At 48.0% G+C, this 12,868-nt stretch overlaps 1 protein-coding gene across 1 annotated transcript in view; it reads right to left on the bottom strand.

Annotated features, from left to right (window-relative positions):
• Nucleotides 1-11,314, bottom strand: part of LOC121005717 (TOX high mobility group box family member 2-like) — a 35,760-nt gene extending 24,446 nt beyond the window's left edge. The window contains exon 1 of the mRNA XM_040438485.1: nucleotides 10,933-11,314. Within this exon, the coding sequence (XP_040294419.1) occupies nucleotides 10,933-11,314 (382 nt within the window). The remainder of the gene's footprint in view (nucleotides 1-10,932) is intronic.
• Nucleotides 11,315-12,868: the final 1,554 nt, after the last annotated feature.

Genomic DNA, 12,868 nt, shown 5'->3' with positions numbered 1-12,868 from the left:
ACACACACGCTGGGGCAACTATGCACATTAGAACACAGCAGCAACTGCAATTAGATTACAAAAAAAAAAAAGAAGAAAAAGAATGATGTTCTAGCCCTAAAAAGGGCTTTTTGGGGTGCTGTCCTTACAGCAGAGATCAGATGAGTCCTTCAGGACTGTAGTGGACACTGAATACACTTGCCTAGATATCGATTTCCCTATTAAATCAGCAGCAGCTACACTGTCCCTCCTCTCACTAAGAATGCAGCTTCCGAATGAATCTAAAATGGATGCTGTCCAGGAGGTGGGAGGGTCTGGGAGGGAGGGTCTGCTGCTGATTGGCTGGAATGTGTCTGCTGACTGTGAGGTACAGGGTCAAAGTTTACACAATGATGACAAATAGGGGGCGGACCAAACACTGCATATGTTCGCCCGCCGCGGCGAACGCGAACAAGCTATGTTCGCTGGGAACTATAGATAGACCCTGACAGAACTGACTACGGAGTGCAGGATCATTCCACTCCAAGTCAGTCGCCCATCTTCTAAATTCAGCACAATACCACTCAGCAATACGTTCTCCCTGGCACAAGCTGCGCAACATAGAATCAGCCATGGAGACCCAGTCAGGGTCATCATAAATCAGGCCCAGGGCTCCGAAAAATTCATCCACCGACCGGAGGGACTGAGAATCGGTCAGCAGAGAAAAAGCCCAGGACTGAGCGTCACCTTTTAACAGCGAAATAATAATCCCAACTCTCTGGTTTTCATCTCCAGATGAAATCGGACGCAGACGAAAATACAATTTACAGGACTCCCTGAACCGGACAAAGTTATTACTCCCCCCCGGAAAACCTATCAGGGAGAGCGACCTTAGGTTCAAGGCAGACCTGGTTTCCCCCGGCGGCACCAGACGCCAAAGTACTCTGACACCGTGCAACCGAATTGCGGAGGTCAGCTACCTCCAAAGACAATCCCTGCATGTGATCAACCAAAGCATCACTTGTCTCCATTTTGCAAAATATTACGGTATGGCGGGTTATAATGTCACAGTAAGTAAGATAAGGGAAAGAAACAGGATACGGCAAAGCAAACAAAACAACTGACTAGGCCCCAAAAGCTAGGGAACAAATGGGTCACCTCCTAGCAATCCCTAAAATACTTTCCCTACGCTGCTATGCCCATGTGCATATCTCGATGGTAGATATGCACATGCCCACGTACCTAAAGCTGTAACACACTGGACCAAACCCTTAGCAGTAGGGAAAAGGGAAAGAGACTACCAGCTCCTTCAACCATCGAAAGAGCTAGCGTCACTCTAGGGGCCTAGTAAAAACAGACACAAAAGGAAAAAGGGAAAAGGACTTTTCTATAGATGAGTTGGAGCAGACCATCTACCAAAACTTCCAGCACTCAAACAAGGAAGAACTATAACCCGCAAAGGCTATAGGGAGAGGGAGGAATAAATAGCCTCCCCAATGACCAAACGAACCACACCTGATAGGAGATGGGATTCTGTTCAAACCCAAAACAAAACTGTGGCGAAACCAACCTCGCCACTGGGTTTTGGAGAGGCCTGTTTATCAGCCTCTTGCCTCAGGATTATGGCCCATACTAACTGTAAAGGAGCAGACAGACCGGCCGCACAGCTTAAATCTGTCTTTGCAATTGTATTTTGTTATGTGAGGGTACCCAGATAGCTAATTGGATTGTATTCATGTATTCTGAGTGCCATTCACCTAATGATATGCACTCAGACTTGAGCCATCTGGGAATATGTTAAATGTCTGTGTTTGCTGTGGGGGTGTGACATTGTGTGTTTGGGTGGTGATTTCTGTCCTGTTGTTCCCACATGTGTATTGGCGATTTCCCTTTGTCTTGAGAGATAATTGGATTACTCCTCGGGTGTCTCCAGGGCAGAGAGGAGGAAACCATGATGCATTGTGGGGATGTGTTGTGTCTGTGTATCCTGAGTTGCTGCATATCTGTCCTGTGTCGCAGTCTTCCTTCTGGTCCACTAGAGGCATGTCCACCAGATGGGGACCTGCATAAATACGGGCGGGTAGCCCTCAATAAAGGTGTTCCTGTTTTATACCTTCATGAAGTCTTGGCTCATGTTTGGGGGATGGAATAACTACACTCTTGGGGATTGCTATATCACAATACTCCCCTGAGTATAAGCTCTTGTAAGAGCTTGCTCCTGGTTCCTGTCTCTGGATTTAGGAGAGGTTCACCCACTGGAGCCTGGAGCCTTGTCGTAGGTCCAGGGTGGGTAGGAGACGGCGAGACCTCCACCAAGCTTCGGCGGTTCGTGGGGTCTGCAGTGCTGACGGTGTCAAGTGGAGTGCTTGGAGTTCTCTGGAAGCACTAGGAGCAACTATCGACGGAGGTACCCGGTCGGGGTGCTAGGCGTTCCGTTACAAAAACAAACTGTCAGATCGAGTCACGTGCAGTTACTCTAAAAGATCATCTCAGAAGACCCACAGGGCAGGGCTTGACACATATGCACTAAGTGATAGGGCTGCCAAAAATGACATCCAAACGGCACTCCCTTTGTTACACATAAAGCAGGGCATCATACACAGCCTTAAAAAATTATGATTGATGGCCTGCTGGTGACCCTCAAAAACATTTTGAGCAAGGGCCTGCTGATCTGACCATCTAAAACATTAGGGGCGAGGGCCTGCTGCCGCATTGGTGACTCTAGATAACCTCTGGGCGATTGCACGTCCCCGTGACGGCGACGATCCATTCGGATGTCTGCCCTATCAACTTTCAATGTTCTTTTCTGCGCCTACCATGGTGGTAACGGGGAATCAGGGTTCCATGCCGGAGAGGGAGCTTGAGAAAGAGATACCACATCCAAGGAAGGTCAATGGCTAAAATCTGATTGGGTGGAAAGGGTGGGTCAAGTTATTAAAGCAGAAACATTCAAGGAAGGCAGCTGGGGAGAGGCAATTACCCACTCCCGACTCAGGAAGGTAGTGACGATAAATAACAATACAGGACTCTTAAGATGCCCTGTTATTGGAATGAGTAATACAAAATTACAGGGAATGTCACTGCAGTATTTTGGATAAGGAAACGTTATACAGGAGAGGCCCTGCTGCCGTTTTGTTGACTCTAGATAACTTCTGCCTGATCGCACGTCCCCGTTTCATCCACGATCCATTTGGATATCTTCCCTATCAACTTTCGATGTTTTTTTATGCGCCTAACATGGTGACCACCGGTAACGGGGAATCATTGTTCGATTTCGGAGAGGGAGCCTGATAAACGGCTATGGCTACTACTTCAAAGCAAGGCAGCATGAGTTGCGGGCATGCAGGTCAGCTGACCCTGTAAAAGATTTGAGTTGTGGGCCTGAAGGTAAGCTGACCCTGTAAAAAAAAAAATTGTGGTGGAAAAGGTGCATGGGAATACACTACAGTAGATTGAGTACATTATAAATAATAGATTGAAATTGCCTTTATGTTCATCATCAGCACAGCTCTCCTCTGGTGGAGCTGAGAAGTCAGGGGCAATCCAGGCCTTGTTCATTTTTATCTGAGTCAACCTGTCAGCATTGCCAGTGGACAAGCGGATATGCTTATCTGTTATAATGCCACCAGCAGCACTAAATACACGCTCAGACAAAATGCTGGCGGCAGGGCAGGCCAGCACCTCCAAGGCGTAGAGTGCAAGTTCGTGCCACGTGTCCAGCTTGGACATCCAGTAGTTGTAAGGCACTGAGGGATCATTTAAGACGCTGACACGGTCTGCTATGTATTCCTTCACATTATTCCAAAACTTGTCCCTCCTTGTACCACTAGGCCGTGCTTCAGGGTGAGGTTGCTGGCGGGGTGTCATGAAAGTGTCCCATGCCTTGGAGAGTGTTGCCCTGCCTTTGTTGGAACTGCTGTATGTTCCCCTTGTCTCTCTTCCTCGGTTGTCTAAGGAAGTACGGACTCTGCCGCCAGTGTTGTCTGATGGAAAATTGTGGATACATTTTCCAAGGATCTTCTGGTATTGCACCATTTTGCTTGTCCTCTCCAATGAGAGATGAGAAGTTATCTTTGTAGCGGGGGTCGAGAAGGGTGAACACCCAGTAATCTGTGTTATCTAAAATGCGTATAACGCGAGGGTCGCCTGAAAGGCAGACTAACATGAAGTCCGCCATGTGTGCCAGAGTACCAACAGGCAAGATCTCGATGTCGACATCAGGATTACTCTCCATCTCCTCATCCTCCTCCTCTTCTGCCCATCCACGCTGAACAGATGGAATTAAAGTTCCATGGGTACTACCCTCTGTAGCAGAGGCAACTGTCTCCAGCTCCTCCTTCTCTTCATGGTCCAATTCGCGCTGAGAAGACGCACGCGAGGGTGGGCTGGCTATCACCCTTTGTAATGTCCTCCCCCATTTCCTCGTCTGCCACATTCAGAGCGTCATCCTTAATTGTAAACAGCGATCATTTGAGTAGATACAGCAGTGGGATGGTTATCGCCACTAACCATCTGTGTGGTTTTTAAAACCTCACAGAGGTCTGACATCAATGCCCACTCCTCACTTGTGAATAGTGTATTTGTGCTTGTGTTCAAATTACTGTGTTATGGACATTTGGACGCTGCGCTGGGACAGGGAAGTGGATGTTGTTACTGATGATTCATGCGAAGGTCCATGTGCAGGCGAGAGGCATCCGGGCCTGCACCTTCGACAGGGGATTGGCCAGCAGTGCGTAACACAGGGGAAAAGGAGGCAGTGGTGTGACCCGCTGATCCAAATTGTGGACCCAGGCATTCGGTCCACTTGTTAGGGTGCTTGAATGCAATGTGGCGGATCATGCTGGTGGTGGTGAGGTTGCTAGTGTTCACGCCCTGGCTCATTTTGGTACGGCACAGGTTGCAAACTACCACTCTTTTGTCATCTGCACTTTCCTCAAAAAAGCACCATACTGCGGAACACCTACCTCTTGGCAAGGTAGATTTACGCATGGGGGTGCTCGGTGTAACGGTTGCGGGCCTGTTTGGTGTGGGCCGACTTTTCCCTCTTGCAACCCCACTGCCTCTTCTAGCCTGTTGCTGCGGATCCGTCCCCCTCTGTACTGCTGTCCTCGCTCTGCTTTTCACCTTCCCATGTTGGGTCAGTGAACTCATCGTCAACCACCTCCTTTTCCACTTTCTAACCCTGCTCATCCTCCTGACTTGACCTAACCACAACCACAGTGATTGGTAACTGTGTCTCATCATCATCCACCTCGTGAACGAATGATTTGAACGTCATCTTCTTGAGACTGTGAAGGCTCAAGAGGTTGGGAATCAGGGCAGAATATCTCAGGTCCCTCTTCAAGTGTGCTGGGCGTGAGGGCCAAATGTAATAGTGGCGCTGGATAGAGCTCCTTGGAATATCCGAGTGTGGAATCACTCGTTTGGCAAGCCTCTCCATGGTGGAAGGAAGGATGATCAGAGAGAGGATTCGGTTGACCAGACTCTTGGCTACAGAGACTGGACTTGGTGGAAGAGAGGGTGGTGATTAACCGACTGGAAGCATTATCTTCAGCAGTCCAACTGACCAAATGTTCGCACTGGTTCAACTTGGACAGTGTTGTCCTGCGCCGCCCAGCTAAGTTGGACATGAAGCTGGGTACGGTGGATGTTTTTTTTTTTTCTGGTGCACTGGCAGCAGGCACAGTTTCATTGCCACGGCCTCTGCGTGCACCATCAGCATCACGCTCACTTCCCTGTCCCTTACTGCTCGCCTTATTCATATTAATCATTTTGTCACTAGATGTGGCGTAGATTGTTTTACAGTCCGCTAAAGACACCGTTTTCTAATGCAGGACAGTATATGTCACAGAAACACACATTATATGGACACTAGATTAGGCCCAGATTTTTGGAATTTGCAATACAAACTCAGTTTTTGGATGCAGGACAGTATATGTCACAGAAACACACAGAATATGGACACTAGATTAGGCCCAAGAAATAGTTTTCAGATGGCGTACTGTATATGTCACAGAAAGCCACACACTATGGACACTAGATTAGGCCCAGATTATTTAAATTTACGCTCAAGAAACAGTTTTCAGATGGAGTACTGTATATGTCACGGATGTGTATTACACGCACACACTACAGAGACAGTAGATGAGGACTGGCCCCTGATTATTAAAATTTACGCTAAAGAAACAGTTTTCGGATGGAGTACTGTATATGTCACTGAACACCACAGAATATGGACACTATTTTAGGCCCAGATTATTGGAATCTGCGGTACAGACACTGGCCCAGATTCAGGTAGATTTGCCCATTACTTACACCTGAGCCGCTCAGCTGAATTTCTCTGCGCTGGAGCAATTTTGCCAAATTGCCACCTGATTCAGGAATCGTTTGTTCATTTAATTTGCTCCTGTTTAAGGCAAAGCTGAGGGCGCAAGGCCGTGCAAGTCAAAGTGGGTGTGCCCCTATGTAAATGAGGAATTTTCGGCTCAGCAGAGGTTTGCTAGCATAATTTCAGGGCAAATCCTGCTCAGCTGCTTGCACTGAGCAAATAAATAGGAGCAGACTTGCGCAGGTTCTTTGCTGAATTTCATCCTGCTTTTTCCTACCCCCCCTGAGCAAGGAAATTCAGCCCTTTTGCAAGACATGGCACCTCCCAAAGGGACCAAAAAAAGGAAGCCCAACTTTGTGGCTGCAGAGATGGACATCCTGATTGCTGCACTCCAGCAGCATAAGGAAGTCCTATATGGTGCCCAGCGGGCAAACACCACCATTGCCCAAAGGAGGGCTATATATGAAGCCATTGCCCTGGACATCAATGCCCTGGGTAATGAAGTGCGTACCTGGGATGACATCCAGAAGAAATTAAATGATATGAGGCGCAGGGTCCGTGAAAAACTGGCTCTTATCAGGAAGCATACCGGTGGCACGGGAGGTGGTCCGCGATGTATGATCCGGCTCAATCAGGAGGAGCAGCTTATTGCACAAACGTTCGTGCAGGAGCAGGTGGAGGGACTTGAAGGGTACGACTCCACTGTTGGGAACTTGGGGACTGGTAAGTTATTTTTCTTTCATATCTGCTGTGCATCATGGGAGGGGGTACAAGTGAACATATGAGAAGTGTGTTGCACCAGCAAAATATGTCGTTTTGGTGTCATCCACAGGTGGTGATGAGGAAGAAGAAGCTGGGCCGTCTTCGGCTGCGGCTCGACCCAGCCCATCCAGACCAGAGCCAGGGGTCCAGTCAGGCCCCATGGACATTCTGGCTATGCTGGTCCAGGAGGAGATCATACCGGGGCCAAGTATGGAGGAGCAAGTGGTATTGGAGGAGGATTCCTTTTTCCTCATCCAGGAGGACTCTGGCTCCCTCCAGGAGGATACCACCATCCCTGTGCAACCCACCACCCCCCCGCACAGCACGTCATCCCCCTCCAGGGCAAGCCCCTCCCTTGTGGACCCCTCCCCTTCTCCCTCTGTCCGTGGCCGAGCCTCTCCTCCCAGGAAGGCTCTGTCCAAAACGAGGCATATATCCTCCAGCCTCCGTGACGGTCTGCTGGAGGAGCAGGCCCTGCAGACCCGCCATATAGGGGCCATGGTGGGAGAGGTGCGTCGTCTGGCGGACAGCATGGCATCCACCTCCACCTCTATGCAGCATGCCCTCACCCTGCATGAGGACCGGGACAAACATGTGGCACAGAGCCTGGGGGAAATTAGTGGCAACTCTAAGGCCATAGTCACCTGCTTGGTGGCTCTGGAGACCACACCAGCTTTGTTAAGCAGGATGACAGCTGCGGTGCAGGCCAACACCGCTGCAGTGCAGGAGGAGGCGAGAGTTACCCGCCGGCATCAGCGGGATACCACCACCCGCCAAATGCGGATGTTGGCCCAGACCAACACCATCCTTGCCCGCCTGGCCAACGCCATGGAGGGCATGCAGCCACCACCTGCAAGGAGTGTGGAAGTAGGGGTTGATGCTCCTCCCCCCCCTCCTCCCCCCACCCCTCCATCCCCACCCCATCTCTCCTCCGCACCACGGAGATTGAGGAGCCAGAGCCGGGGCACCCTTGGCCCAAAGAAAAAAACAAAAAAATAATTTTATGTCTACATTTTTTTGCTCAACACAATATGATTTTTTTTTATTATTTTTCTATATGCTCAGGGTATGAGATTATTTTTTTTTTATATGCTCAGGATATGAGTTTTTATATTTATTTGTAGTCCCTACACACGGTGAGGAGTGTATACTACAGTGTGACTGGTGTGTGAATGGGGGGGGGGTGGCACTCCTGCTGGAAAAGGGGTGTCACCCTCTGCCATGTGAAAGGTGTATGAATGGACAGCAACATAATTGGAGCCTTGACGCGGCGTTGCTGCTCCCTAATACCATGGGGTATTGTTGGGTCTAATCCAATTGGGGGTGCATGTGTCGGGTGTGTGCTAGGGACTACAGTGGTGTACATACATGCATTATACTTGTGACAAGATCAGGGTGTGTTTAATGTGCAAAGAGACGTTCCACAAGACCATTGCGGATTGCTCTTCCCTCAGAAGATCCGGTAGTGTTTCTTGGGGGGGGGGGGGGGGGGTTGCGTGGTTCGGGGGTAAGGTCATTGCGTAGCTCAATGTGCATGCCCCTTCTTTGAGCTAAATTGTGGAGAATACTACATGCCCCTACGATTTGGCATACAAAGTTGGGTGAATACAATAGGGTCCCCCCTGATTTATCCAGACATCTGAATCGAGATTTAAGGATGCCAAATGTGCGCTCCACCACCGCACGGGTACGTGCATGGGCTTCGTTATATCTTTCCTCTCCTGGTGTTTGAGGGTTACGAAATGGGGTCATCATGTGAGGTCCCAGGGCATAGGCAGAGTCACCTGGAAGGGAAAAGACAGGAGGATGTTAGTCGTGCATGTGCCCCTTGTGATGTGTGCATCATGGGGGGGGGGGGGCAGTCATACCTGACACCCATGTCACTCACCAATCAGCCAGCTGTCTCCATACATGTTCTGGTCAAACTCGGTTGGGATGGGGCTGTGTCGGTAAATAAAACTGTCATGGCTTGACCCTGGGTGTTTGGCACGGACATGCCATATGAGGCCATGTGCATCCACAATCATCTGCACATTTATCGAATGCCAATGTTTCCTGTTGCAGTAGATATGCTCGAGGTGCCGGGGGGGGGGGGGGGGGGGCGTAGTGCCACATGGGTACAATCTATTGCACCCACAATGCGTGGAAATCTGGCTAATAAATAAAAATCACTGATTGCCTTCTGCCGCACGTCAGCCGTGGTTGGTTTGATAAATTGTGTGCCCATTCGTCTGAGTATTGCAGGGATCAGAAAGAAAACGGAGAAAATCCAGCTCACCTATCTGGTTTGTGTATAGTCCCGGCTCCAGGGCCCTGGGGGAGTGTTCCCATAACAAGCAGAGAAAAATGAAGAAAGGATCCCGGAGACAAATAGATTCCTCTTTCAGCTCTTCTTTTTTATTTTGAACAGTAGACAGACATAACCATCGTATACACGGCAGGATGACGCGTTTCGGGTGAGTACCCTTAGTCGTAACAAATTGCTAAATGTGGCCCCTCAATATATAGGAGTAGAAATCACCCCTCCTCAAGTGGGAGGAACTGATTTCAAGCAACATCCGTTGCACCACACCTAGACACACTTTTTTCAACTTGTATCAATCAGTTTGTGATTGTTAGAACACTTGTGCAGACCTTCCTCTAGCATCTCAGGTTCACATTAACCCATGGTTGCATTCAGTACAAGTCGCACAGTGTGAATACCTCATTATATAGAAAACATAAAATATATATAAAAGATTTTAGTACTAACATTGACATAAAAAAAAACCAGGTACAGATACAATGGCTTTTTGGTATATAACATATTTAGATTTTTTCCTGATAATGGCCTTCACAGAGCAAATTTGTTTTTGATGTATAAAAAATACATATATACAAATGATATATTATTATGTAAATATATTATTACACATCAGTGAAATAAGAAATTGCCCACACTCAGTATCAGACAGGAAATTCCAGAACATCATTATGATAGATGAGACATGACATAAAATTGTTTCAATCCTGCACATGATCGCTGGAAAATTAATATTTGAAACAGAACAATAAATGAAAATGCGCTGTATTATATCGGTGCTTATAGAGCCGGTGACGAGCAGAGATGGTGCAAATCCTCCATAGATATAAGACATCACCTAAACATGCCATAATGACTGATGGTATAAATCATATTATACTTGCCCAAAATCCAGTGAGAAGAACATCAAACGGCATATGTCAGCCTAAATATAAGTATAGCTTACATAAAATGCCGGGTAGTGACAATGTCATAAAATATTCTGCTATGTACACCCAGCACCTTATTGATATATATAAATGAGTTCTTTCTTGAGGTTGAGACCCCCTGGAACTCTAGTACCCAACCTAAAGATCCAGTAGGCCTCACGTAAAAGGATTTTCTTGCGATAATCTCCACCTCTTTTAGGAGCCAATACTCGTTCAATGGCAAACGCCTGAAAAGATGAAACTTGGCGGCCATGAACATGTATAAGAATGTTTGGCCACGTTGGAAATGTTAGAATATTTGGGTTACTGATGTAGTTGAAGATGTTCCAGTACTCTGTTTTTTAAATTTACGGACAGTGCTGCCCACATACATAAGGTCGCATTTGGTGCATCGGACAACATAGATGACACCTTCTGTGTTACAATTAATGTACATGTGGATAGGAAAATTATGCATATGGTCAGCACTGTCAAATGTTTTGGTAAGCAGGACATATGCGCAGGTCCTGCAACGAGCACTACCAAATTCGTAAATCCCTTAAACAAAAGCCAACTAGGCTTAGATTGTGGCCCACTGCCGCTGGCAGCGTAAAGAGATGGGGAGGCAGCGAGCTGGACAGGGTAGGAGCTCTTCTAGATACAACTCTGCCAACCTGACCTAAGTGCTTCATGAAGAATGGTATCATCAAACAGAATAGGTAAGCACTTCTTAATTGCAGAGCTGATTAAACTGAATTCATTGCTGTATGTTAGAGAGAGAGTGGGAACATTGTCCAGGTCACTGTCTATCCGAGTCTTCACGCCACCATCAGAAGCTGGCACATTTGATTTATGTTTGGATTTCCCAAAAAGTATTCTCTTCTTTCTTTTTGAAGAGCTATCTCCCGTCCTCTGTTGATCATCCACATAGGGTAATTTTCTATCTCTCAACCTCTTTGCCACCCTGTCACATTCCTCCTCTAATCTTTCCACTTCACTACAATTCCTGACAGTGCGGATGAACTCTCCCACGGGGATTGCTCTGACGGTATGCATTGGATGGTGACTTTTGGCATTAAGTATAGTATTGCCCCGCCACCTCTTTCCTGTAAGTCATGGTATGCACTATTTCTCCAACAACCCCGTGGAGTGTTAGATCTAAAAAATTTATGTGGGATTTGTGTGCCAAACAGGTGAAACCTAAGTTGTAGTTGTTGTCATTCATGTATGCCTGAGGTCTGGGACGGCAGATACACCGCCCGCCCATACCATGAGCACGTCATCGATGTATCTGCCGTACCAGACCAAGCCAGGCATAAATGGGTTCTCTAGGTTGTAGATGTATCTCTCCTCCCAATATGACATAGTCAGATTGGCTAGGGATGGAGAAAATTTGGCACCCATCGAAACTCCACGGGTTTGGAGATAGTAGACACCATCAAATGAAAAATAATTGTGAGTCAGCAAAAATGCTGTGATCTCACACACAAAATCAATATAGTTAGTATTTAATCCTGTGTAACGATGTAAATGATATTCCATTGCCATCAGAGCAACCCCGTGGGGAATAGACGGGTAGAGGGAAATCACATCTGCTGTAATCCAGATATAACTGCTTTCCCACCTGAAATCGTACATGGCTCTTAAGACATCACCGGTATCTTTCAGATACCCCGGTGTACGTCTGACGAGAGGCTGGAGAAGATGGTCCAACCAGCTCCCCAGGCGCTCAGTCAGCGAACCTATACCAGCCACTATGGGACGTAGGGGGGGGGGGGGGGGGACGCCTTTATGGACTTTGGGCAAAGCATGAATGATGGGTGTGCAGGGATCACTTGGTGCACACACCTGCTCATGCTGGATTGGGACATCCCCGCCACCACTCACCTGTGCGCTGAAATGAGCCAGTTGCCAAAAAATGAAGGGTTGCCACTACCTTCACCAGTGGCTGCACTGCCTGTCCCCGATGGGTCGGGCTGCTGATGTCATCCTGCAGGATTGTTACCAACTCAAGGATGACTTCAGGGCTAAAGCGAAACATGCGATACACCTCAGTATCAGTCATCTGAAAAAGGTTGTAGCGCCCTCCTGTAAATCCTCTCCCGTGCCCTCCTACGAGTCGGCTCAGTCAATAGAATATCAAGAACCATAGCTGCCCCTGGCATGTTGGTGCACAGATGTGAGGTCCGAAAATGTGGGTGCTCTGCTTGTTCAGATCGGTCTGTCTAGGTGCTGCTGAAGGTTGCGCGCTCCTTCAGATGACATTTGGCCATCTTTTGCTAACTTGCCCCTGCTTTAACAGGAGCAAGTTTGCCCAGGGAAAAAAAGCTTGCACGCTTCCCAGCGCAAGATGCGCATCCACACGCGCATGTTTCTGAAATCATCGGCAGTACCTAATTTGCATATTCGCTGAGGGAATTCCATAAAGGCGCAACTTACACCCCGCGCAAAATTGCACGAAAATTGCGCAGGAACAGCTAGGCTGCGTGCGCGGGAAAATGGCCGCATTTCAGGCTTAACTGGTTTACAGAATCAGCCGCAAATTTGCATAGGAGCAAATCAGTACTTGCGCGGCGCAAATCACACTTGTTCCCGCGCAAGTGCTTCTTG

Source organism: Bufo bufo, chromosome 6 (genome assembly GCF_905171765.1).
Source record: "Bufo bufo chromosome 6, aBufBuf1.1, whole genome shotgun sequence".
Taxonomy (NCBI): Eukaryota; Metazoa; Chordata; class Amphibia; order Anura; family Bufonidae; genus Bufo; species Bufo bufo.
The sequence above is the reverse complement of the archived record's forward strand: the minus strand, read 5'-3'. Positions and strand labels throughout refer to the sequence as shown.